We start from the raw sequence: 27,953 nt of genomic DNA on the forward strand, positions 1-27,953 counted from the left end.
TATACTGAAGAATATACTTGTTAAAGTGGTAAAAAAAAAAAAATATATGTATTTTATTATTAAATAAATTGATATTTTAAATAAACAAAATAAATAAACACAAAAAAGAACAGAAAATTGGTACCGTTGAGTACCGGTACCAATTGCCAGGTACTAGGCATCGGTACCGTATTGTTTCAAATGTGAGAGGTACCCATCTCTATCTGGAGCTAATCTACCTGAATACTCAGTGCTCCAATCCAAGTATCTAAGAGAAAACAAACAGAACACACACAATCAGAATGGACCAAAATCTTTCTCTTTCATGTTTCATGCACCTCAAGGACAAAGCTTTATCTCAGTTTATACAAAAATTTGACAGTCCTCTGCAGAACAGTGCAAACTGCTGGTTTATCAAGCATTGTCAGCCTGTTTGCTTCAAATGTCTCTAGTGTGTTCCTTTCACACACTAGTGCTGCAACCAAAAGCCTGCCACAACAAAAGATAAGACAAACACAAATTAACAGCTCTGTTTGAGATCAATTTGGCATGTCTGAACCAGTTTAGGACGGATTCAGTAGGATTTGATTTTGCAGCGAGTTGAGATTAAACCACTGGAAGTTCTGGATACTGGGAGGGAAGGTATTGTAATAGATTTCACTTTGAGTAGAGCAGCATTATTTAGATCAGAGTATTTGAATATTTTTTGTTCATTGCTGAGGTGTTAAATCTGTGGCAACAAAAAGGTAAACTGAGAAGCAAAGGGAGCAGTTTGTTTGATAATTAGCTTCCACAAAAGAAAACCTTGAAAAAATTACACTACAAATAAAATAGAAGACAGGCTATGACTGTCATTCTGCAGGCAAAATGAAGAGGCCTCCACATATTTACTGTTTGCTCCTCCTTCAATTACAGGTTCAAGAACAATACAATGTTGAAACAAGAAACATCAAAATGATGCATTTAAACTTAGTCTTGCTTGCAAGGTGCACTAACACTGGCAGTTTATTTAAGTGACTTAAGTAAATACCCGAATCAATTTCATAAGCCATCTACTCACTGTGGGTATATCCGTCTGACTGTGCAGGGCTGACATTAAGAGTATGTACCTCACTGACCACCAGCTGCCCAAGGGAGCCCTGAAGACCCCTGGGAGATCAATCAGTCAACCGTAAAGCTGTGACTGTGACTGTGGTGGTGGTGGTGTATATGTGTGTGTTTTTGAGCAGATGGGTGGTAGAGTAAGAGTAGAATGAGTGTATACCTGACCTCCGCTACAACAATTTCACATCACACCTCCTGATCTCACCTTACTCTATGGTTCATCAGATACATTGAGCTCAGTACATGACTCTGCACTGTCTGCATACTGACTCTAGATGGCAGCCTTCTTTTGCACAATACCAATCTCAGCCTGAGCCCAATTATTTAAAGAACAGTCAAATAAAATTATGATAATAACGAAATCAGAAGCTTTTCTTCTACAGTAGAACAGTGAAGTCTGTCTTGGTATGGTTAAACATATCAGGATAAAGACAGGAAAATGTCTGGGCAGCATCATCTTCCTGCAGTACAGCTTCATCCATAATACCACCACCAGGGGGCACTAGTTCAACACACCTGCTGCAGACAGCAGACATCATTTCTGTGTTTGGTCCTCTCACTTTTCTTGGCCACACTCATTATCACAACATCAAAAGGTATTAAGGCACTGGCAAAGAACAAGACCAGACATGATGAGAATTAATTCTCTCACAGTGATTCACTTTCCCCTTTGGGAGTCTAACTTGGCAGATAAGGGAGGCAATTTGCTGTGAATTACTTAAGCGTTTCAGCACTGAGAGCTTGTATCAGATGGTGAAGACAAAACAATAAAAATTCAAAAAATGTTTTGCCGCTTTTGTTTTAACTAAGGGTGAGAAAATGAATGTGGAGTGTTATTTTTGAAAGAGGAGCTGGATATGAGGTGAGAGGCTTTCATACGTGAATGCTGTGCACTTAAACAGATCCTGCCCTTCACTCATTGCATGATCAGTATGTCGGCTCAGCTTTTCTGCCTCTAGATGAGGACCTAAGTAATACCATGTAAACCTAGAAATCTGTAATTATGTGTGTGCTGCTGTGAATGTCCAGATCATTGAGTCATGACCCTCTGGTAGTGGTGAGGAACCTGCATCTCCTTAGCTGTTCGCACTTTGAGAAAAAAAAAAAAAAAAAAAAAGTGTATGCGTGGGATAATAACACTTAAGTGAATGTTCTCTGTTGCCCATTTCTTCACGGAGAGATTCAGGTAGACCCCGTGACATCAGCACCCTGACAGGAGTGAGAAAGAAGCCCATTTCCACCTGTCACTCAAGCAAAGGCAGCAGAGCCGGAGAGGATGCTCTCTCATTGAAAATGCAACCATTCGGCTTGTATTCGTGTGAAAAACTCCTGTGAAAGAGTGGCCATCAGAGAGGCTCTGTGCAAAAGAGATAAATTCATTGAATTCTATTCAGGAAAGGCTGTTTATTTCCTTCTGATGGAAAAAAAAAACAATTTTACTGAACAGGCTAGAACTTAACTTTGTGAAGACAGAAAAGCAGAATGGAAGCGCCTGAAGGCTAAGTAAAATTGGAACTACAAATCTGCTTCAGCGACAGACTTTCTCTTTTAAAGATGGAATGATGTGTTGCTGTTTTTGTATGAAAACAGAGATGCACTATGAGGTGAATAAGAGAGCCGCCTTCTGGACACAGCTCAATTGAGGGAAGTTCACTCAGATATTCATGTGTCGCCAGGCTTGCTAAAAGCTGCTAAGCTGTAAAGCACAAAACACCTCATAAATGTGCCATTGAGTCACTTTAGTCAGGTTAAAGGAGCTGTGATAGCAACAAAGCAAATCTCATAGTTCAGCTTGTATAAAACAGAGAACTGTTTTTCACTGTGGTGGTGATTTTAATGCTGTGACATTTTTATTCTGAAAACAAAGTATTAACGGGCAAACTGCTTTATTCCTATATTTGATTACACACTGATTTGTAACCCCTCATTACTACATCCTTGCTGACAAACACCTCTGCAGTCAACCTATGTGAGAAAAACAGTATTCTGTGAAGAAAAAGCCAGCAGGTGTCTTTAAACCAGCATTTGTAATGGGAGGATCTATCAACACACTTTGCCTGTGAAGTTTTTCCTGAATAATTCATAAGCCAAGATGCCTGTTATTGTTGTTCTCATTGTTAGTTTGCACTGAATGTTTTGTATGTACAAAAAACAACTATTTGATTTCTCTTAGAAACCGTTTCCAGGACTTAAAGAGTATCCAGCTGAGAGCAGCTAACTAACTAACGAACTATAAAGGTTTTCCAACAGAGACAACATCAGACACATCCTATCTGCCCCTTTCTGTTGTTTTTCTTTCTTTCTTTCTGCCATGATTAGAGAGGATTACAGAGTCAATTCCCTCAGTCAGCCATGATGAATAACAGTCACCACATTAGCCAGGTGGAGACACACACATAGTTGCAAAAAGAAAGAAAACATTTGTTTTTCAGTAAAACAAGTGACTGAAGGTATGGGATAACAAAGTTGTCTGTTGGAGATTGATGATGCCAATAGCCTCAATCTAATTTGGCTTCCCTTCCCTCCTCTCTGTGTGATGCTCATCCCCTGGAGGATGTGACAATTCACTACTCCCCTCTTAAGCACACACACATACTACCTCTAGCTCACTATCTCTCTCCCTCTCACAAACACAGACACACACATGCACGCCCCGTAGTCCCCGTGCCCCGAGGAAGCAGGAAGACCTCTGCTGTGTTGGGTACACTCTTCCATCTGGAGAGGGGCAATGATTACCAGCCTGTAGGATGGAACCTCAAAAGAACACACACACACACACACACACACACACACACACACACACACACACACACACACACACACACACACACACACACACACACACACACACACACACACACACACAGAATCTGTTTTAACAGATGTTTTTAACTGTTTTTTTGTCCAATAATTATCCCCACAACCTGTCTGTGCAAACATGTTTGCAGTATGCACACAGCTCTGCAGTCTACACTGCAGAAAATATCTGTGACAAACCTGTTTACAAACGAAATTCATTAATTTGTTTCTCGTGTTCTACATGTATCAGCAGTGTGAATCTGATCAGCTCTAACTCTTGAGCCTCAAGCAGAGAGGGTGATGGTGTGCAAACAGCTGTTGACAAGCAGAAGCTTTAATAGCGAGAGCAGTGAAAACCGAATGAAAGGATGGCTCATAATACAAATTATGAGCTTCATTTTATTAAAACCACAACATAACAGTGTTTCAGCTCAGAAAAGTTTAATATAATTTAATTAGATCCATCAGTCACACAACAAACTTTCCCTGACATACAGTGGGGAAAATAAGTATTGAACGCATCAACTTTTTTCTCATTACATTTATTTCCAAAGATGCAAATCAAATGAAATTTCTACCAGACATTGGTATCAACTCAAATAATCCACACATGAAAAGAAATCACAACATTCAGGTCCATAAATAATGATTATGTGGAATTAAGTACGATAACACAGGAAAAAAGTATTGAACACACCATGGAAAGGCTGTATACTTTGGTAAGGAAATGCACCATACAACCTGAAATCTGTCAGTAATTATAACTTGAACTTCCAATTAGTGCAAACCAACATCAGTTGGGCTAGAGCAAATTGATGGTCCAATAAAAAAAGGTTGTTTTTTTTCACCAAGCAGTTAAATACGACACACCTCATGATGGGTAAAGGCAAAGAGCTCTCTGAAGACATTCACAACCTGATTGTTGCTCAGCATCAGAATAGAACTGGTTACAGACTTATATCAAAGCACCTGAATATTCCAGTCAGCACCGTTGGGGCCATTATTCACAAGTAGAAGAAGCACCACCTTACTATCAACAGGCCACACTCAGGATCTCCTTGCAAGATTTCTGACCAGGGAGTCAGAAAGATAGTCAGAAGAGTACTCAACGAGCCAAGGAACACCCTGAAAGTGCTCCAGAAAGACTTGGAGGCAGCAGGTACAATTATTACAGAGAAAACAATAGGCAATGCACTCCACCGCCATGGCCTCAATGGACGCTCAGCTTGAAGACTTCATTCCTCAAGAAAAGGCATGTTGAAGATCGTTTAAAGTTTGCTAAACAGCATCTTGACAAGCCTGTAGAATACTGGGAGAATGTTGTCAGGTCAGATGAGACCAAAATTGAACTTTTCGGCTGTCATACTACAGACCATGTTTGGAGGAGAAATGGCACTGCACATGACCCAAAAAACACTATACCAACAGTGAAGTTTGGAGGTGGAAGCATCATGGCATGGGGTTGTTTTTTCATCTTGTTATTGGCAAACTTCATATAATTGACGGAGCAATGAATGGAGCCATGTATGGGGAAATTCTTGATATGAATCTGCTGCCATCCACCAGGATGATGAAGATGAGACGTGTCTGGATCTTCCAGCAGGACAAAGATCGAAAGCACACTGCAAAGTTGACTCTCAAATGGTTTCAAAAAAAGAAAATCAATCTGTTAGAATGGCCTAGTCAATCACCTGACTTAAATCCCACTGAACATTTGTGGAAAGAACTAAAGAAAAGGGTTCACCAGAGGGCACCGAAGAATATTCAAGATTTAAAGACAATCTGTGCAGAGGAATGGGCCAAAATCACACCTGAGCAGTGTGGGCAATTAGTTAAAACATACAAGAAGCATCTGGAAGCTGTCATTGCAAACAAAGGCTTCTCCACTAAGTATTAGATGAGTCTCAGTTAGCGTGTTCAATACTTTTTTCCTGTGTTATCACACTTCATTCCACTTAATCATTATTTATGGACTTGAACGTTGTGATTTATTTTCATGTGTGGATTATTTGAGTTAATACCAATGTCTGGTAGAAATTTTGTTTGAATTGCATCTTTGGAAATAAAATGGCTCAGTCAATTTCATAGATGTCAATAGATGACTAGTAAAGGGGTTTCAAAACAAAGCTTCCTACTTGAAGTCTCAAGGAGTGGCTTCCATCATGGCTGCATGCACTAACATTAACAAAAATTAGGATTTTTATCTGTGGTCCTCAGAAGATGAGTCTGATTTGTAACATGCCACCCAATGCAACCACTGTCCACTGTGGGACCATCAAAGCAGCACAATTAACTCAGTGCACTGAAACAGTCATGCAGCCATCCAGAGAGGGACAGATGTAGGCACTTGGGTTGTACAAGCTAGCAGCAGATGGGAAGAAATCCACAAAAACAGACAAAATCCACAACAACAAAAAACTTAGATTGTAAATCTCTTTGATATGAAAATGTGGTTTTTTTATTATTGGTTCAAATCACCCAGCCCGGTTACGGTGCAATCTGGCGGGTGAATGTTTTTAACAGCATTACATGGACCGTTTCACAGCTTGCTGAATCACAGGCTCTATTATCTCCCACTGTGTCACCCACATGTTCTTTTAGGAGAGTTATGACCAAGAGTGAAATGTTAAGTGAGAAGAAACAAGGGACATATCAAAGACCATGGTAGAAGGGCAGAGAGCAAAATTTGTTGGAAGATATGGTAAAAGTGAGTTACATTCAGCATGTATGACAATATACAATAAATCCAGGTTTTTAAACACTGAAAATGGGTTCATAGGTCAGAGGTAGAGAACTGAAAAGTGAAAAGCTCTGAGTCACGGAGGAGGGTAAAACTAGAAAATATTTCACTCTTTAACCTTTTTTTTGTTATCTGGCTGTGGGGTCACCTGACAAAAGAACAGCAAGCTTCAGTCTTCTTTTCTCCACAGCAGTAATTATTTATGTGGCATTTGGAGTTCCCCAGAATAGAAAGCAATAAAGCCATAAATATCTTACGGCAACATAATCGCATTGGAGCTTAGACAAACACCAATAGGTTACAATTAAAAATCACAACATGAAAGATATCCTTTAATGTACAGCCATCAGGCTAAAACAAATGTGTGACTGTCAACAGGAGAAAGTGAGGTGACTGCAACAAAGTGTTAAGTTTGCATAGTCTGTATGTACGAGAGTCACATGTTGGCATTTGTATGTGTTTGTGTGTTTTCCTTTCACTTCTGTGTTTGACTGTCCAAGCAGTGCCAATAATTGTTGCCATGAAATTTCCTGTAAAAGACAAGATTAGAAACACAGAAAGTGCTGTGAGAATTTTTTGTTTTGTTTTTTTATCATATAAACTGTCAAACTCTAACGTGTCTGGTGTTAAGCTTGTGTCAAGTTTCTAAGGATGTTAGGGAGCAGTTTTTATCGATCTCATCCTCTCTCCAGTGAAGCAGAGAAGTGTGATAAAAAACCATGGCGAAGGAACATCCCTGTAAGCCCTCTGGCACACACATATTTCATACTGACTGAGGACTAAATTAGACAGAAGAGAACAAAGACAAAGGAGGAATGTGTGATAGTATCAGCCAATGAGCATTAAACAAAAACTTTTCAGGGTCTAAACAGAGAACAAAGCTTTCATATTGTTTTTTGGAAGGAATTAAAAATAGGAGGAAAAACTCTCTTTATGCCTTGAAGCAGCTTACAACATGGTGTGAACTTCCATTTGTTGAGGAAGACTTGGGGGGAATCTGCATTTGGTCCCCAGCACAGGAAACATAAACCCTCGTCCCCAACCTCTCCTCATCTATTCATAGCCAAAGGTTGCTTGTCAAGCAGAGTAGCTGAGAGCTTTTGATGTGTGTTTTTCTACCTTTAATCTCCATTTGTTTTGAAGGGAATTTTTCTTTTCTCCTATCACCCTTAAAGAGCCTTAAACACACCGATGAGAGGGCAGTAATAGCCTCTCTTTAACCAGCAGAGCAAAGCTGTGAGAGACATTTCCTTTGCTACAAGAACGATTAGGCTCCACTCCCGTTGACAAGCTGTCTGATGCATCTTTTTTCTTTTGCAGCAAGGACATGCCTTAAAGAAATTACACAACCACTTTTCATAAACATACACACTTAATGTACCGTAAAAATACTGTGGGACACGACCCTGTGTTTCTCTCCTTGTGCATAACGAGGCTGCAAAATCCTGATGAAGCACATATTAGATCATATTCTGCTGAAACATGGAACTGCATCTGTCTGTGTGTAAGAAGCTGAGATAATATTGTTGCAGTCCTTAACTGACTTTCCTGCTTTTTAGAAGTCGACTTAAATTTTTCTTTCTGGCTCATTAAGTTACCGTTTGCTCCATTTAACAGGGATGATTTCACTGGTCATTACTGAAGGTTTCCCAACTCCACCCACTGTGAATGTAAATGTCCTCCTAATTATGTATTTATCTTGAATGCCTTCACACATTTCACTGCACATTGCATGTTTTATTGGAGCTCTGGTCTCCAAATGAGAAGAAGCTCTCTGCTCAGTACATTTGCAATTAGGAGAAGATGTACATGATACTAAGAATGGTTGAATGTAACAATTTTTATAGAACATTGGACCCAATTAGCACTCGAATCTGGTCAAAGACAGACCTTAAGTGTCAGTGTTGAGCAGTGCAGAGCATGGCCATTAAAACTGCAGCTGTCTTGATTAAATACGAAAAATGTACTTTAAACAGTGTAACTAGATCTAAATGAGCCAATCAACAGCCCTCTTCAGTTTTTTTTAACACAAATCAGCTGTAAAAATATGTGACTTCCTGTTGACCTGCTCTTGTCAGGTCTGGTCAAACAGCCCTTTCCTCATAGATTGATCAGCCGTCCAGTTCCAAGTTAATATCTATTTGACAGCCAAATAGTCAGTAATTACTGAAATACATGCAGTGACGCCACTGACTAATTATCCACTGTTAAATTTATCATCCACTGTTGTCAGCTACTTTGATTAAAATCCAAGTTCTGAAGCTCATTTGCCCATTTTGGCTGTTAAAGGCAAAATGAAAAACTAGCATGAATTTGAATGTAGCATCTCGTCAGGACTCTGCCTAGCCCCTCCTCCCCCTCCGCTTGGAGCTCCTCCAAAGCAACGCCTCCGCTCACGACTATGATTGTGAGAGACTGAAAAACAGACTCAGCACATCATTTTATGTTTTGCACTACGTCGAGTCATGTCTCATTTAAAGGTAAGGAAACACCAAAATTTTAAAAGGTTAAGCTAAAAAACAAATAAACAAACGTGACTTTTGTTAGTGCTCGCAACCGTCATGGCATTATCCACTTTTACCTGTGGCACAATATTTTAGGAGTAAAGCTTTAATACACATAGTGCATGTATCTAGGACTTACTAAATATCACAATTTTCTTTGCTTGTCAGAGCCCCTGTGGTGAGAGTTTATTAGACTCTGATCCGAACTACAGCCCAGAGCCAAGTATCTCATTGGGTCAGAGGGGACAGGCCGAGGTCAAGCGGGAGGGGCAGTAGTTAGAGGCAGGGGAACAGAAAAAGAAAAAAAAAGCCTCCATCTTTCTTTTTCTCGCTTGCCAGTAATCGGGGTATAGGTAGTTTCTCTGCCATTCTTCTGCTGAGTGCGAACCTGTACACCACTAACCTCAGGAACGCACACTGAGTCAGGGACAGTGCGGGCCGGTGAAATGTACGCGCAGGAGGAGGGCAAAACAGCAGAACGGGATTCGATTGGTTTAACAGATTGGATCCTAATCGATATGATTGGCTGATGTTTTCCTGGGTTTTCTCCTGCTGTAGAAAGCGGATATTATTCACTCTTATTTAAGAACACATCATGTATTGCTTGCCATTGGGACACATAGATCATTTTAACCAGTGTAACAAAAAGTGTATCTAAATCAAACTACCAATTATACCTTTAAATTCTGAATCTACAGGCTTAAACTTTACAAAATTAAATGTCATTTTACACAAAAAAGATTCAAGAATCCTTGGGTATCGAATCCCAAATACCAGCTTATTAACTTTCACTCATGAGCAAAACTCTGCCATCCTGAGAACATTGTTTTAATATCATCCAAAAATACCCATGCTGTCCAACATATCCCACTCACTGACAGGTGCCACTGTAAAGACATAATCAATGTCTGTCACTTCACCTGTCAGTGGTCACAATCATCATTGCTGCTCCAATGATGTAAATAAGTGTTTGACTTCAGTCTTGAACCAAGGAAATAATGGGGCTTATTGACAGGTAAGTGAGCTCACCAAGCAGGAAGAGTTGAGATATTTTCAGTGTACAATAATGAAATATCCACATATGTTGTGCCTTGAGGAAAAAAAAAAGATTGGCCCAAAATTTGAAACCATCCAAACTCCAGGCTAAATGGGCTATGATGGAGACATTCTTGCCAGTTGAGATGAAGTTCTTGCCTGGGGAAAGTAAATCATCGACAAGCTGTGTCAAATATGCCAACCCACTGCTGAATTTATCAGAATACCACTGTCAAATGTGTCAACAGCTGACACAGGGCGGACTATGATTGATAACTGTGATATTGTGTCCCAGGGGTTGAGAGAGGTTTGTTTTTAACTCAGAAAAGCCACAGATTATTTACATTTTCCATCAAAAACATGCACAACAAAAACAAACAGGGGCTTTTTGATCTGCAAATCTGAGTACAGTGTCTTTTTTAGTTATACCTGGAGTCCTTGTCAGTCTGGGGCCCACTCAGACACACACACACACAAATCTATAAACACCAGATTAGCTTTAGCACTTGCTGGTTTAATCTTTGGAGTCAACAGAGCAATGCAGACATGGCTCTGTATCAGAGACCTCTGTGATGATCAGTCACTCATTTCATCCCTAAAACTGTACGGTGGACTTTCAACAGAAAACCATGAAGATTCAAACTCTCACTCTGTTTGGCTTCGCTACACCTTTCAGTCTCTAATTCAGTCCAAGGTCAACTTGAGAAACTCTGAAACTCTCATTAGACTCGGGGCTTTTCATCAGCTTGTGTAAAGAGTATCATAATTTGATCCAGCACATTTCTACCTTATACAAGAGCCTGCTTAACCAACCACTTCAGCACACGCCAACGATCCCTAATGCAAGACCAGCACAAGCCATATGGCTCCTGTGATTTTTATGGGGTGGATTGCTTCTGGCAGAAAAGACAGAGTGTGGCTCAGTCTACTTTAGGCTGGCTGTATCTGAAAGCTGCTTTCTCCTATTAGACATGAGGCCAGTGTTTGTTTCCAGGTTGTGCCTAAACTCCACCTCCAGAGTTCAGAAGCAGTGAGGTGAAGGGCTAACCTCCCCCGTTTCACTCTTGACTAATGAGCCTCTGTTGAGAACACATACCCACCTCTGTTCAGCTGCAAACTTACACGCATGAATACTGAATGCCAGCCATGCGTATGAAAACAAAATGCCAAACTCCCCCGACATAAGTTCTGCATTAGCCATTGAGAACCCCACATGTTGCTGTAGCAACGTAGGCATTGTGTCATTACCATTGTGCATGTCGGTGTTATAAAGCTAGACCTGCAGTCCACTGGCCCCAGGGCCCCTGGTAATGGCTTTTATAGCAATCATTACTGCCACACCACCACATCGAGAAACACATGCAAGGATACGCAACGCCCTCAAAGCCCAGAGCTCGTGGCATCAGAGGAGCTTCAAAGCTACGATTCAAAGAGAGGCAGCAACACAGGTTTCAGATCAACAGATCTACTTTCAATGATGTCTACACTACATGGATAAAATGATCTGCATTTGCATAAAGGGTTTCCTGTTAAGGGTTTCCATAAGGATTAATGAGGGTCAGAAATTAGCACACACTGCCATGGGGCAGCAGTGGCTCAATGGGAGAGGATGGGAGTTCACTCCCAGGTCTTGCTGTGCACATGCCACAGTGTCTTTGGGTAACACACTTAACACTTAATTGCTTATGGTGCTGTGCTTGTCCTGTGAATGGGTGAAGGTGACTTGGGGTTTAAAAACTAGAAAATAGATGACATTTACCTGTCTGATTCCTGTTCATGAGTGATCAGTAGAATGAGAACACTCAACGCTGTATACAAAAAGAAGGAAGGCTACTGAATTAAAAGAAGGTTATATACAGTTATATAATAAGTAAATTATTTTCATTCTTTCTAAACAACCCAGTCACTGTAATAATCTGTATAGAAGAGAACAGGTATATGTTATGGAATATGTCAGGTTTAAAAAGGGTACAGCTGTTTAAAGGCAACGCAGTCAAGTTTTATTTCTGAAATCAAGAACTCACATCATTTTCAATGAGCATGAGAAATGAAACACAGGCTTTTCAGTTATGTCTGCGGACAAAATGTCTGAAATCTAATGTCGACTTTTTAATGGGAGCAGCTTTAGCTGGGGCATGACTGAGAATCTGTTAAATGTTTCTGCCTGTTTCTGCCTCCACTTTTGTTCCTCTCCTCGTCTGTCTGAGTGAGGATAAATTAGCAGAGGGAATTCAGAGCAAGGCTGCTCGGAGGAGGGCTTAAAAAAGCTTTGATCAGGACCCTCACCAGTAATCTGACAAATCCAGAGAGGGAGTAGCTCAAAATATGTGGGTTTTTGTATAGATATGTATAGCTTCTATAAGTTGCCATGTGCTGATGTTTACCAATGTGTTATACAGCCATTGTCACATCCCAGTATGTTATTCACAGTACAAACCTTTTATATTTGATATTTCATATTTTGGCTGCCTGTTTGGGATCAGGTTTCTTTGTATGTGTGAAATATGTGTGCATGTGTTTGTCACCCAAACAATAGATGAGAAAGACTGAGACACCACTTATGACACAACACAGCACACCAGGTGGAGACCATTTCACTGCTTCTTTCTCTTTGAAAAAAAAAAAAAAATTATATAGTGTCAAAAAGTGATTTCCTCATCCCAGCCACTCTAAATTATTGCACTGGCCTGCAGCACAAAGTGTAGGCAAAGCCAACTTAAGGACAATAGCACACTTCAATCACTGTGATACAACAAAAAAGAGATTCTAAATTTAATTCATTAGTCCCTTAGACTGTTCTCTCACAGTTCCCTCCAACAAATGATCCAAAAGCCTTGCAGAGGGTAAGGATTATAAATCTGACATAATACCCCTCGCCCTCTGATGTCAGGGAAAGAGAAAAGAAGAGGGGGATGAAGGGATCTGGAGGTTGGTGGGATAAAACAGAGAGAAGAAACAGTACACAAAGGTGCTATCTGTTCTATACTTTTGATGAAGTCTGATCTTGTTTTCTCTCATCCATGCATGTGTTGATTTCTGCCTGCCATCTTTAAAACTATTTAAAAGATGCTGTATACAGGTCTATGTTTGTATACACACAGCACGCAGGCCGATAATGAGCATCAGCTCAACTGTGGTCATTGCCTCAGTAAGGTGAGTTGAGGATTTAATACCCAGCAAACAAAAGTCTCCTACTCGACCCAATCACACCTTATCCTCTAGCTCTCCTTTTTTTCTCCTTTCCTTTTCACGGCTAGAGTCATTTTGCCCTTTCTTTTTCTTCTTCTTTCTTCTTCTTCTGCTAGAAAAGTTCACCAGCCCCATGATCTCTCTGAATGGTATCTGGGGAGAAGATCTACTCAGCTGGGCTTTAACAAAAAAACAGGGTTTTTTTGGAGTGTGTCAGAGAGTGTAGATAAAATGTAGTGCTTAACCGCAAGCAAGCAACAAAAGTGTTTTTATCCTCCTTAAGATGCTTTGTCTCCCCAGCGCGGTCTCCCACCATCTGACACCTCCCACTGCGTTCACTGCTTAAACAAATTCTACATGATACTTCGGGCTGTTTCCAAGCTACTGTTGCTACGGGTGTCAGTCAACAACCTCAACACTCACATACTGACACTGCCATCAAAAAAAAAAAGGCTTATTTGCACTACCGGTCTGCTACCGAAATGTGTTAAGCCGATTAAAATGTTGGGGACTTAGCTGTGCTGGCATGTTGCTGCCTCAGGTCTGTCATGACTCAGCCCCACAGACGTTAAATGAAAGTCTCAGCTGGTATGACTGATACAGACCAATTACTACTACAACTACTACAACTACTACTGTCAGTCCTGCCACAACTTCTACTATTAGGCTCTCTGGCTTTTTGTTTTACAGCTGGTAAACCCTCGTTTACTTGGCATTGGTGTTGAGTAGAGAGGATTGTTTTGTTCACATCTCCACACATCTGTCTCTGTCTGTCTGCCACCCTATTCCCTCATCCAGATGGCTCTTTACTCTAATCTGCTTTCTGTCTGTTTGCCTTTTAATTTGTCTTTAATTAGTACAAGGTGTATTGCAACATACTGATGATCTACAAATGGACCATGAGAACTATGCATCTGCTCCACTGACTGAGAGAAAGTGTCTCAATAAGTATATAAAGATGAAACACAGCTGCCGTGGATGACTTTGGGTGTTCCTACATCAGGCTTGTGTCTCTTTTTTCCTAATCTGGGTTGATAAGTTTCCGACATCCTGTCCAGACATCATTTCATAGGGATCAATTGAAAGTAAAAACAAATAACACTTGTTGGTTCATTAAATAGATTTTAGATAAGCAGGAGAAAAACAGTGAGATTCAGTAAACTTTAATATCAACAGGACAATGCTTTATTGAAACAATGATCATGTTTGTAGGAGTTTGCCAAATGCCACAACAAGACCATCTGCCCAGTCCTCAATTTTCACACTCTGTTTTCACACTATCTAACAGAGGCTTGTCATATCATCAACAAATGTGAGTGGACTAACAATTAGTACTCTCAACACTGGTGTGTGTTCAAATTGGAAGCCACATTTCAGCAGAGCATGAAAATCCTATGAGATCACAAAACATGTATCTTTTAAAGATTCACAAGCTTTATGCTGAAACTAGGAGAATCAATAAAGTGCTTAGTTTTCCTGATTTACAACACTTGGAAAGATAGTTTCAGAAGAATTATTAAAACAGTGAAAAGACAAATACAAAATGTATGAGATGAAGCTCAGGCATCTCTATGAATCCAGTCACTCGACAACTTCACAGCACTGGAGAGGCAGAGCTCCATGGGGGAAGCTATAACTTCACCCACAGTTATTTTTCTGCATTCAGGAAGCAATAGGAGTCCTGTGGGTCTCTTTTTTTCACATCTATGCAAAGATTACACTTTCCGATACTGTGTGCTGCCAAAAACACAACGTGGGGAACTCAGTGTGATATGGCTGCAGGGATAATTGGTACAGTAACACTCATCCATTTCAATTTTAGATCAGGTGAGAGACACACCATCATTTGCATAAAACTGGATAAAAGCCCACTGCAGTCGAAGCTTCCCGACCGTTTCCCAGTATGTGGAGGACACAGTGGTGGGGGGCACGCAAAGCTTCATGGGTTTTTTTCATTTCTCACTCACAAACTGGATATTATTACTGATGAGATAATACAGCGAAAATATTACCTAAACTCAATGGAGAAGGGTCTGAATATGGATACGAGTCAGCAGTGGATGTTTGCTCTCAAAGAAAATAGAGACGTATGCTTGTGGTTTACCCTGAGGTAATTGTTCTGCATCATACACTGAGGGCAAAAGCCAGTACTGTTAGTGCACATCTTTTAAGATGACTCAAATATGATTTTAATGACTTTTCAATACTTATAAGACGTGCTGTCTTTCTTAAAACCACTTAATTAGATTAAAATGTTTTAATAATTATGTTTTTACAATAACAAAACAGCTGAAATCAACTGTAACTAGAGCAGATTTACTTTCCGATGCGGTCTCCAGAAGGTTCATTCTATCTTTGCATTGCTGTTGGTCACTAACATAGCTGCACCCCTTTTCTGTTAGTTAAACTATGTAGAGTAACACCTTCACCGACTGTCTTTTTCTTTGGCCACAGCTTTCTAGATCAGCTCGCAAGCTGCACTTGGCTCTTTGCCTTTTGGTGTGCGGCTCTTCAATCCATTCATAAAAAAATATATTGATGTATATATTGTTATAAGTAGTGGTGTCCTGATCAAGCTATACAATTGATATATTGATGCCAACATTGGGATCAGTACTGATCAATACATGGGTTATGACATTGATACTTAAGTTTCAGTTTCTCTTCTCTACATGCCTCTCAATCACTCATGTGCTCATATTTTTCGAGATAGATAGATAGATAGATAGATAGATAGATAGATAGATAGATAGATAGATAGATAGATAGATAGATAGATAGATAGATAGATAGATAGATAGATAGATAGATAGATAGATCTTTGTCTCTTCTGCCATAAAAACAGAAATCTGTCTTTGACAGCTCCAACTACAAATTTAAACAAACATACAAACACAATAAATCTTGCTTTGAAAATTGGAAATATATTGATTTTCATTTTTTTATTTCATTTATGTATGAGAGGAAGTGTATTTATAAAGACCCTGTGTGTGATGTGGCTCTTTGTAATACCATGGTAATTTTTGTGGCTCTTGGTCTCTGACTTTTGAAGCCTCTTTTAGCCAAAGCAAGATGTCTTTTTCTGTCTAAGAGAACAAAAGCCCAGTTTTAGCAAACTTTTAAGCAGGTCTCACGAGATGCATTTATCAATGTTTGTTGCATAAAATTTCAAGATACTGTTCCCTTTAAGGCAGGACAACAGCACCTAGCAAAGAAGATTCCTCCAGTATTTGATTTAACAGCACTGAGATGAGACCTCTCTTTTTCAGCAACTCAAACATGTAAAGTCAGGGCTTGAAGGTTTATTGTGAATGTGCGCAGAAAAGAAAAACACCAAACAAAGCTGTGAAACACTATCCAGACTGTGAAAGTGTATTCCAAAATCATTGTTGTTGTGTTGGGTTTTTTGTTGCCAGTGTAAAATTATTTGTGCACTTGCCTTTTTTTGTTTGAACGAAAAACATTAGCCTTTTGAAAACAATAATAGAGAGAAAAACAGACAAAGAAAGATAATTCTGACTCTGTGTGAAAAACATTGTCTCTGTGATGATCAGACACATTTTCGCTATTTCTTGTAAGAATAGTGTTTTATAGATTTGTCATTCTACTGACTTGATAGCATGATAGCACAAGCCAAAGGCAGATTTCCCATCAACTCTTGGAGAGAAAAAAAAAACTTTTAGAGACTTATGCTCCAGTCTTTTTTCTAAAGGAAGAATCCCTGAACCTTGCACCGTTTCCATGGCAACCGACAAAACTCTTTGCTTCTTTGCGGCTGCTGTCTCTGGAAGTAATATCACACTTGAGCTCATCTTCATGCAAGCTTTAACACAGTAACTTCTTACCTCTGTGTACAAAGAACCAATTGAATTTTGGGTGACTAAACCTGTCCTGTTGTCTTTTTAAAAAAAAAAAAAAAATGAATAACTGTTTGTGTTGAGCATGAATAGAGATCAGAGATCAGATATAGAGCCTGTTGTGTGTTAACCATCATCATAGTGCACAATGGCGTAGTAAGATGTTGTCAAAGGGGGGTATAAAGGTACTGGAGCACTAACAAGAGGTTGAAATGTGACATGCTTCACCTTCACCTTCACATTTCAGTTCACAACAGAATTGTGTTGGCATGTCAGTATGATCTTTTAAGTTTAAATGGTGGTTCAGAAGTGAGCATACAGTCACCAGATAACACATTAAGTATACAGGGATTATCAGTCTACGTCATCATAAAGATGCGCAAGATCTCGACTGCAGGAGCAGCATTTAGCTCCATCCATTCAGACAAGTTAGCATTTTTTAAACACTAAATTCAACCTGTTATCAGCATCAAAATGTGCGGTTGTTCTGTGGACAGCTGTCAAAAACAATACTAAACAACAGAGGCAACTTCTGTCAAGTTTCGACCATTACAGCGCAACCAGTGATTCGGCATTAATAGCGACCATGCTAACTGGTGAATGCCAACGGCCAACGGCAGCTGTGATTAACGCCCAAGAGACACCAGTTAACAGGGTCACACTTTACACTGATATACTAGCGATGTCTGCGTGTGTGTGTTATTAAATGTGTATTCTTTATTCAACCTCAGTTAACCAGGTTTGACTGCCAACAAGCAATAAAAACTGCTGATACTCAAAATACAGATTTGACTTTGTTTATTTAATGAAAAGTTGGTTTGGGGCTGAGGTTCTGACCAAACATGGACTCAATATGGACAGTAAATAATCAGTGAACCTATAAATTATGATAAACAGAGACAGATTTTATGACCAAAGTAAAATTAGGGAATATTATGAAATGATGTTTACATCCTGCTCTGTAACAGTCTGATAAGTGTCCACGGATAATGCAGTCATGAGCATCATGGCTACATGTTAGGCTACTGGTTTGTGTACTAAAAAAGTACCAAAAGGATGACTTACTTTAAACTTAAGGTAAACAACTCGCATTTAGGCAGCGATCTACCAGTCAACCGCTCTCTCTCTCCCTCTCTCTCTTGCGCGCACACGCGCGAACCATCATACCAATTTAAGGGGTAGTCGAAGGGGGGGCTCGCCCTTGAAAACTTGAACAACAATCTCACCTTGTCTTTGCTCATCTATTATCTCAGCCTCATCTTCGGAAGAGCCGCAAGGACTGGCCACTGCTGCTCCTGCTGCTCCAGCTGCTGCAGCGGCTGCGCCACTGTTTGTCTCTGAAACTGGTTCATGTTGACAACTAACGTTAGCTGGCCCATAACTGTCTTTATACTACAGCCGCAAGCAGCCTGGTTGCTAACTAGCTAAGCTAAAAACTTGACGTGAGCATACAGACATCAGCAACAGCTGTCTGGAGTGGACTACGTTAACTTTAATTGGACTTTGCATAACAAGCAAACTCGGTTTACCTTTGGGAAAGAAAGCAGTCAACAGCTGCCTCCCCTCATTCTGCCTTCTTTGTTTTTCTTCTCTCTCTTTCTTCTTGCAATAGCCCGATTTCTGCTTTTTGGGCAGCATGATGCCAATTCAGTGTGGGTTCACTGGCGTAATATTTGTCGCTGGTCGCTGTCAGCGGACTAAACCGTTTTTGCGCCTCCAAGAGGGGGCCTCCAGAATGTCCAATATGTTGGGAGGACTGTGACATGAAGTTCATTCTCTCAGCTGATGTTATCAATATATGAAATAAAGAATGACACCAAGTAATTGGAGGGCCCGATTCATTAAAAAAAAAAAAAAATCTGGATTTTCATGGACCCCTCTCCCTACTCGGGCCCTGGGTAGTTAGGGTCCACTTTTCTCCCCACTACCACGCCCATGCTGAGTACACGCTGGTTTCTCTGCTAAAAACATCTGTCCACCTAATATCTGTCCACTCACTGCTATTTCACAAACCTGGGAGTGTTTTGCCGTCTGTCATAGTGATGACATTAAGTTAAAAAATGTGTTTTTTGGTGGTGAACTCCTCCACATCAGTTGACAAACCATTACACTGCACAGTGCTTCTGCACTCAAGTTGCACGTGCATCCGCTGTTGTTGATAAAAAAAATAATCCCTATATAGCTCCAGAGCCAAAATAAAAATATAAATCTTTTTTAAAAGAAAATCTGTTTAAGGTAGCTCCTCGTTCAATAGGGAAATGTCTGGCTTTTAGGCTGCCAAATGCTCAAGTGTTGCTAGCGGCGTCTGCCAGACAGTTCTTTAGAGGGAAAAAAATCTGCCTGCTGCACCCAAAAGTGACTCTGTGGAAGCATTAACAGGGAGCCAAAGCCAAGTGAAACTAGCAGTAAGAAAAGGAGAGCAGCAGTTTCACCCCAACAAGTGGTCTCTTTCACACTGTCAAATTTTATAATGTCCTTTGACAAAAAAAGACACATTCACAAAATGTACCACACTTGACATTTTTAACATGGGTAGTTTGATGCATGATTATTTTAAAAATGAACAGCTACTCAGTCATGCCACATTTATCAAAAGCATCATTAGAGAAAGAGTACCACTTCAAATTGCAAAGTAATGAAGATGCAAATAGAGCGTTTTAGTGAGGTTTTATTCACATAAGTGCTGTGATGTTTTCTAGTGAAGCAGACATGTCAACCCTTTATTCAAGCTTCTATATGCACTTATTTTATTCTTTTTTTCTGTTCTATCTGATCTATTCAATTTCATATGTAATTTTTCAGGCTATGACAGACTTCTAATTTGTCAGTTTACGGCTGCTCTAAAGTAATTTGACAGCCCGTTTTGACAAGTCACTGTAATCCAATTTTAAAGACTCTGTGCAGCATGGAGTAAGTTTTAATTGGTTTTTCTTTTTCTGTTCTTGTGAGAATTCTTAAACACATAGTGAGCACCAATGAGACTAATCAGAGAAACTAAAGACCACTGGGGAAAAAGAACAAGCAGCTGAGGGAGCGTTTGAAGTCGTGCTCCAAAGCACACAGTGATCACAGTTTGCAAAATGTCTGTTTTCAAGATTACTCTGGTCCCACTGTGAGTTGAGGTGAGGCTCATTAAAGTCTTCGGGGTGATGGTGTGAGCTGCAAGGTTTTGACCAGCCCAGTCTCCTTTAAATTGCTGCATTCTCAAGGGAAAGGTCCTCATGAAAAAATGGTTCACACATTTCTTCAACACACAGAGCCAAGCAATAAACAAACCCAGAAAGAGACATCACGCCTGAAGTTTAAGCCAGTATTTCTGTGTTTCACAAGCAAGAGGTTAGGGTTTCAGTAGCTCTACTGAGAGGGAAGTCTCAGTGATCTGCAGATGGCCTAATCAACTGCAGGGCATTCACACAACACTGAAGACAGAAGAGATAAACTTTATCACACCCTACATCACATCGCACACTCACAGACTCTCATACACAGAAAAGAAAGTCAGGTAGGAGTGGAATACAAAGTAGTCTGGGTATTGAGTTGAATTTTTTTTTTTTAGTAACAGTTAATCAAGGTTTCTAATCTCGTCTTTGTTTTTATGTCTGTCTGGATAGTAGAGGCCCATCATTTTGCTATTTATTAGAAATTTATCAAATGAAATCGTCATCTTATTCACAAGCACACAGTGCCATACTGTACCTGAAGATTTCAAAGGTTCTCTGGTGAAGTAAAAGCATATTTTTTTTACTAAAAGGTCTGCAAAAAATGTGCAGTAGAGTACAGAAAAACAAGTGGCATTGCTGAGCTTGACATCCATTCATCCATGTGGCAGTGACAGGCTTCAAGGTTACCAGCATAACTCAACTAGAGTCAACAAACCTGAACACAAATGTAAAACATGACTGCAATGTTCAACTGCTTCTGCAACATCATTTTTAAGCTTAAGAACAATGAGGGAAATACTGGACTGATGCATGGATGGTTTTGTCACTGCAGACATCATCATCATCATCACCATCATCATTCTCACTGTATCAGGAAGCTGCAGGTGTAATTGATACAAATGATTAGTTTCAGCACTTTGTTGAGGTTTTCCATTTGCTGTGCTCCATACTGGCTCACCATTGGAACTTACGTAGCAGAGCCAAAATTAGTGTTATTAAAACCATCTGTGTTTTACCTGTTATGACCTGTCAATGTCTGGAAAATGTGGCCCACTCACACAGCTTTTTAGACTGTCTGCCTGACTGATTTGTCTGATCCCCCCCTGAGTGCTGCTTTGCCTGCAGCATAGATGTGTGAATCCAAAAATGTATTGGTGTTCTCATGTAAAATAGTATCATGATCCTAAATTGAGAAATTATCCTATAGATAACATAAGATAGGGTTTATTGTTCTAAGAAATGAAAGAAGGGGGACTGTCTTAAAACTGAGGTTTAGTAATTAAAGGTGTAGTCATCAATCATCTAATCTGCACTATTTGTCAAAATCGCTGTATTTCTCCTCTCCATCCACAAGATATGATCACTGACAGCATGTTGAAAAAAAGTTTGGTTTCAATACACAGCTATGGCTCTGAATTTCAGCAGGTAAATACTGTGGCTCGGACTGAGCCACCAAAACAAGGTACACCCCCAACACACCCAGGGAGCAGATCATACTCATGCGCAGATCAGACAGTGGGGGGAGGGGGAGTAGTGTGTTACGTAGCGTGCGCAGTTAATGTAAGAAATCAGTGCGATACCAACAGTAGCAATGGCTGAAAAACAGCCCAAAAGAAAAAGGACAGAAAAGCATAAAATGAAAAAGAAGTTCTATGACCATAATAGAGATGAGTTCCAGGCCAACATTGGTGTGGCTTTCTGACGGTGGAGGGAACTCTGCGATTTAACAGAGCTGAAAACGGATGTGGATGTCACCGTCTTTCTGCCGGACACGTAAGCAAGATTAGCTTTGTGGTGCTTCACATACGGTAACAGCCGTCGAGCATTCATCTTATTGTCTAATCTGCCAAAATGTTCTGTTGTTGTGATGTTATCAATTATGACAGTCGAGTTGTGGCTACTGTAGCCTGACGAGTCAGGGTTAGCTTAGCTTTGCAGCTTAGCAGTGTGCTAACCCAGAGTCGGCGTCAGACAAAGTTAAACAGGGGAGCATTATGACAGGTGCAGGGGAGCACAAAGTCTTGTTCATCTCTGGATTCATAACCATTGTGTTAAGTTGTAATTCACATATACAAGGCACTGTACCACAACGAAAGCCACGTCCCTCCCTCTCTTTTCTCTCCCTCCGGTGCGCACACAACCATGCGCCTTTAGCACACCAGGATTAGAGTGAACATCAAACACCATTCAAAAAACTAAGAACCACGAAACCCAAACAATAGTAGCGAGCTAAAGATAGACATACCTTTAAAACAGCTGGAGCTAGCGAGAGTTGCACTTAAATCTCCTGAGGACAGTGTCCTCCCACTCCGTCGTACATCTGCGGGTCAAGTCTCTTTCAAAGGCAAGGTCAACAACCTGGGTCTTTCAATTGAAGAGCATCGCACGTCTTTGATCAGAAAATATTTATATATATGTAAAGATTAGAATATTTTTTGCTACAACTCAAAAACTACTAAAACTCATCACACTACTTCTACTTTAAAAGCAATAAATACCGCTTCATGTATTATAGCGAACTGACCCTCCAAGGTTCACTGGTCTGGCCTCCATGTTGGTCAGCTACGCAGTTTCTACGGTCGTTTCCATGACAATGCACGTCCATCATCTTTCGGGCGTGGAGCCAGGGGTGGGGTATGAAGGGGGAGGCGGGTCTTAATTCATTTATCAACAGTCTCTCCACTCGTTTTCTCCCAAACCGCTGACTACACCTTTAAATAGCATAACAGCAGGAGACAGCTTCACTTATCCGTACACAGTTGTTCTCAGTGTTCTCCCCATGACCACCGGTCACTCATTGCTGGGTGGAGGGATACAGTGACCCGTACAAAGCAGTGCAAAAGTATAAAAAGTTAACCAACAACCACCGATTGTAGCTGAGCAAAGAAGCCGATTTTATCAGAGTATGTCCATCACTCAACCTCTAACTATCCAATAGACTGCATGTCATTTGAAGTCTTACAATCTTCAAAACTGACAACATAAGTGCTTTATTTTTCCACATGATCACATCTATTTCATCTAAATGTGACTGTTTGAGAAATGGTGTCTCCTAAAATCAGAGTTCATCCTTTGCTTATGTCCCATATTTTTGGTTTTAGTTTGCCTCCTTGAAACATCTTTTCTCATTATCTAGGAAACACAGATTCACACCTCTGTGGAAAGGCACAGACTTCCCCTTCGGATTTAAACCTAAATCCAAAGCATTGAATTTTCTCTAAGCTCTTTTCTCTCACTCTCCCTATCTTTATTTGCCTCTAATTCTCCTCTTCTCTCACAAACTCAGCACTATCGCTGAATATTGGAGTGTTTCCGAAAGCACCTGCAAAATCACCACATATCTCAATTTCTCCTCAAAATTTTCCATCCTCTAACTGCCTCCTTTAGTCTGTCATATGTAGAGCTTCTCACACTATTAGTAACAAACAGATACAAACACCTGGCCATTACAAATGAGTAATGATCCAAAGTGTCTAATGATATGAGAAAGGCAGAGATGTTGTGGTAGTATCACTGTGGTTCATATCCAAGCAACACAAACCCCAGAGGACCCGGCTAAGCTTCTCTTTGTACTAACAAACACAAAAGCTTAAACCCTGCTAGACATGAAGGAACTAGTACACACATGTGCCTGTGATAAATGTTGATTCAGCTTTAAACCTACTCTTTCTTACATTTCCATGCAGCCACTTATCACATCTTTGACAGAACTGGCTGACAGCTCACTATAGTAGACCTTAAAGTAGGGACCGCCAAAAATAAAAACTTTCCCCCTGAGATTTAAATGTCAGAATATTTGTACAATACAAAACAGTGCTGGTCACTGGAACGTGACAGAATAACCAGGAATGGATCTCAGATCTCCAACCGTGCATATCTCTGACTCCCACACATCTCCCAGCTCTGATATCTCTGCCAATTATCGGCCCACAGATCGGCTAAGTGTGATAGTCCACGAGCACCAGCTAGCAGCCAGCTTTGGTTATTGTGACCTTGATCTATAAACATTGATGAAGCTCTACATTTCAAAAATAGAGCGGATGAGACCCCAGATACAACAGACCCAGATTATTTATTGCCACATTGACTATGGAGATTTATTTCCCAATAGCCTGATAGATGCTGCCAAGAAACACAGAGTCTAGATCTGTTTTGAAGTATTAAGAGCGTTCCAGTATAAGAGCATACTTTGAAGCAGGAGTCAAGCAAAAACAGGAGCAAAAAAGTTTATGGAAGAGACGAGTAACTGATAAGGGAGTTTGAGATTATGAATGCAAGCAGAAGCAAAAATATTCACCAAATCTCCCTTCGGATTGACTTTGAGTGGCTTTTCATTGCTTAGATTTGCTACACACAAACAGATGTATTTTTTAGATGTATCGTTAAGTTTTGCAAGTGCATTTATAAGTTTAAGCTTAGAAGTCTGCATAAACCCTCATGAACTTATTTGGATTTTCTTGATTTCTATGACCCATGTTGTTTTGTCACAGCATTGGTCGATGAATTAAGTAATAACAGAGTTCAGCTCAGACCACAAGATCTGCAAAGATTGATATCTGGGCCACTTAAGATCAGTTCTTAATGCACTGGATCAAAAGGTCAAACACTTGCAGTTGCCTTTCAAAAGACTTCCATCTTAAGAATCTAACACATCTTTTCAGGGTTGTCTTATCTTTGGCTCAAACAGGGTCATTCATTTCAGAGATTGGATCACTAATGCATGCTTCAGTTCTGACTCCTTTTCCAACAAAATATCCACAGGGCGCTGAGGGTTTCAACCCTCTCACCCAGCTCTGTGGTCAATTTACTCATTATGTACAGGTTGCACACACTATTATTACCAAAAATTGGTTGGTGGATAAAATGTTGTCATGCATCAGTGGCTGATCAGCAGTTATTACGTATCATTATCTGAAGGGTTGGGAAATGGCCAACTATTTTGCAGATTGAATGAAAAACAGTCTAGGTTTATACTGTGCAGTCAAGAATACTGAGTACATAAAACCCAAATATAGATATAGTAATCTGTTCAAACAGTAGTATCTGGTTTCCATGGTAACAAGTGATGGAAGAATGTGTAAGGCTCAAAACAAATGCACAGGGATAAAAGCATCTGACTTTGGCTATATAAGAAGCTGAAGTATACAAAAGACATGACTAGGTGCGTTGTCTAACTATAACTATAACTAACCTGGTTAACTAACCAACAAAAAAGTGTCATGAATCTCTCTGCCTCACTGAGCACCTGATCCTCACTGCTGCCTGACTCTCTCTGAGGCAAGGTGCTGTGTGACAGCAGCCTTTCCTGTCCCATTTCACCCCCAGCACCCATCCCATTGATTGATCTTTAGGGAAACACGCAGAGGGGGCCTGTGTATCCTCCACAAATCTTACCGGTGGCTGCTGAGAGTTGAGCCCCCCTCTCTTGGTGGACCCCCCTCTGGAGCTGAGCCTCTTCCACGACTCTGAGAAACGCCCCCTGGTGGTAGGACGCCCCGGTCCAGATGTCCCAGACGCAACAGATGCATCATCGCGGGTGGAGAATGGCCTGTCTCTTCGCAGCTCCCTCCGCTCGGACCACTTTTTCTTGGAAGCCATTGGTGTTGAAAAATTGTTGGCAGAGGTGTGAAGAGCAGTTTACTAACGCTGAGTCACGGAGGCTGGTCTTTATCAAACTCAAGCCACAGGTGGCATCTTTACTTCATTCTCAACTCTGCTCCCAACTCAACTTCTTGATTTGTGCAGTCTTTTTCTTTTCTCTTTCTCTTCTTGTTGTCTTTTCCTCTTTGAGAGAGAGAGTGCAAAATAAATCTTCTCCTTCTTTTCCCCTGTCACTTTTTCCCTTTTCTTCCTCTGATGTTTTTGATGGAGAGATCTTCACCTGCTCAAGTGCACTCCTCTTCTTCTTTTCTCCCCTGCAGCTGTCCTCTGGGAGGGATGAGAGTCAGAGAGGAGAGGGAGCGAAACAGAAGGTGCTGTCTGCACCCTGTTGCATGTGCTGTTACTGTGGCTCGGCCGTTGATGCTCCTCTCCCTCCTCACAGAGAGTGAGAGAGCAGGAGAGAGAGAGGGAGAGAGCATGAGAGAGAGCAAGAGAGAAACAGGGAAACAAGGCATGAGAAGGGGAGTGAGGGAGGAAGGAAGAGAAGGAGGAGAAGGATGGAGGGTAAGATGTTCATATCTGGGTGAAATCAAAATGAGCAGCTTAAAAAGTGAGCAGAGAAAGAACTGGAAAGAGTGAATGACAGCAAAAGAGGTAAAAAAAAAAAAAAAAAAGAAAGGAGAGGATATAGAGTGGGATAATTAAGAGAAAAGGAAGAGTCACTCAGGTTAAGGATGGCTGCTGAACATTGTGCAGCCCTGCTTTAAGCTGACAGAAAGGCTCTGAGACAGACAACCTGTTCAGTCAGTTGCTGTCTTACTGTGAGCGCTGTGCTCGAATACCAGGAGCCATCAAAGACCCATCTCCTCCCTCACCCCCTTTTTTTGCTTCACAGCTCCTTCGCACAATCTCGCCTTCTTCTGCAACATCTCTTTTTGTCCTTGGTTTGTCTGCTTCTTCTCACCTCCTTTGTGGTGCATGGTTCCTAGCTCAGAAGTTCAACCAACTGAGCCACAAGTTCTCATTTGCAAATGAAGAATAAAAGCTACAGTATCTTTTCCACTGTTTCAATTAACTGCTGCATCTTCTTTCTCTTCTTCACACTTCTCATGCCGTCTGCAGCAGTGATGAAAGACGTGCTGAGCTCAGGAGATGTGGAGTTGACAAAGTGAGAATTTGATAGATTTGTTCAAGTTTGGGAAAAGCAGATGCTTCTGAACTCTATTTTGAAACACAAAGAGAGAGGGAAAGACAGCAAGAGGCCGGCATGGCAATGAGGCTGCATCATATAGAGAGGTGCAAGAGGTGACAGTATCTGAACACCAGGGACACTGTTGTCATGGCTCTCAGCAACCACTCACACCAAGGGAGTACTGCATGTATGTATTTATGGGTGAAAGTGTGTGTATGAAAGAGAGGTAGAGGGACTGTACCACCAAGTACATGGAGGGACAGCAAGACAAATATACCGCATAGGATGCGAGTACAAAGAGTGAGTGGAAGAGCAGGAGAAAGACAGAGTAAGAATACACATGGAGAATCATAACTTTTGATCAAACGCAGAGTGACACCCTTAAAGTTAAACTTCACTACTGTTCTGACTTACTAACAGTGATTCACCTTTTACCATTTACAACATGTTTCATCATACAAACTAAGTGAAAATGCAAGCCTTCTCTAATCCAAGTTATAGATGACTAGCTCAGAGTTTTGGGGCCAAGTGCTATGACAGAAAAAAGACATTTGTTGTCTTTTTCTTGAGCCAAGTGTACAGTTTGAATAAAGCAATGAATGGAAATATGGAAATATTATATATACACCATGGAAATATAGTCCAAGTGTTTGGTGGGGTGAGTAGCTCAGTCCAAAGGAACTTGGCTTGGCAACCATAGGGCTGCTGGTTCAAGTACAAGCATGGACCAAGATTGGGAATTGGGACGATAGCTGTAGAGGTGTTAGCATAATTTCCTGAGCACTGCCGAGG

The 27,953-nt window shown here is 40.6% G+C and overlaps 1 protein-coding gene across 11 annotated transcripts in view; it reads right to left on the reverse strand.

Annotated features, from left to right (window-relative positions):
- The window catches only part of trpm3 (transient receptor potential cation channel, subfamily M, member 3), a 157,128-nt gene extending 130,731 nt beyond the window's left edge, over positions 1-26,397 (reverse strand). For all 11 annotated transcript variants that reach the window (XM_074670996.1, XM_074670993.1, XM_074670985.1 and 8 more), the window contains exon 1: positions 25,763-26,397. In XM_074670996.1, the coding sequence (XP_074527097.1) occupies positions 25,763-25,966 (204 nt within the window). In that variant the 5' untranslated portion in view covers positions 25,967-26,397. The remainder of the gene's footprint in view (positions 1-25,762) is intronic.
- Positions 26,398-27,953: the final 1,556 nt, after the last annotated feature.

The sequence above is a fragment of the Halichoeres trimaculatus genome, unplaced genomic scaffold, assembly GCF_033239565.1.
Source record: "Halichoeres trimaculatus isolate MK-OKI-2021-1 unplaced genomic scaffold, fHalTri1.1 fHalTri1_scaffold_5, whole genome shotgun sequence".
Classification (NCBI taxonomy): Eukaryota; Metazoa; Chordata; class Actinopteri; order Labriformes; family Labridae; genus Halichoeres; species Halichoeres trimaculatus.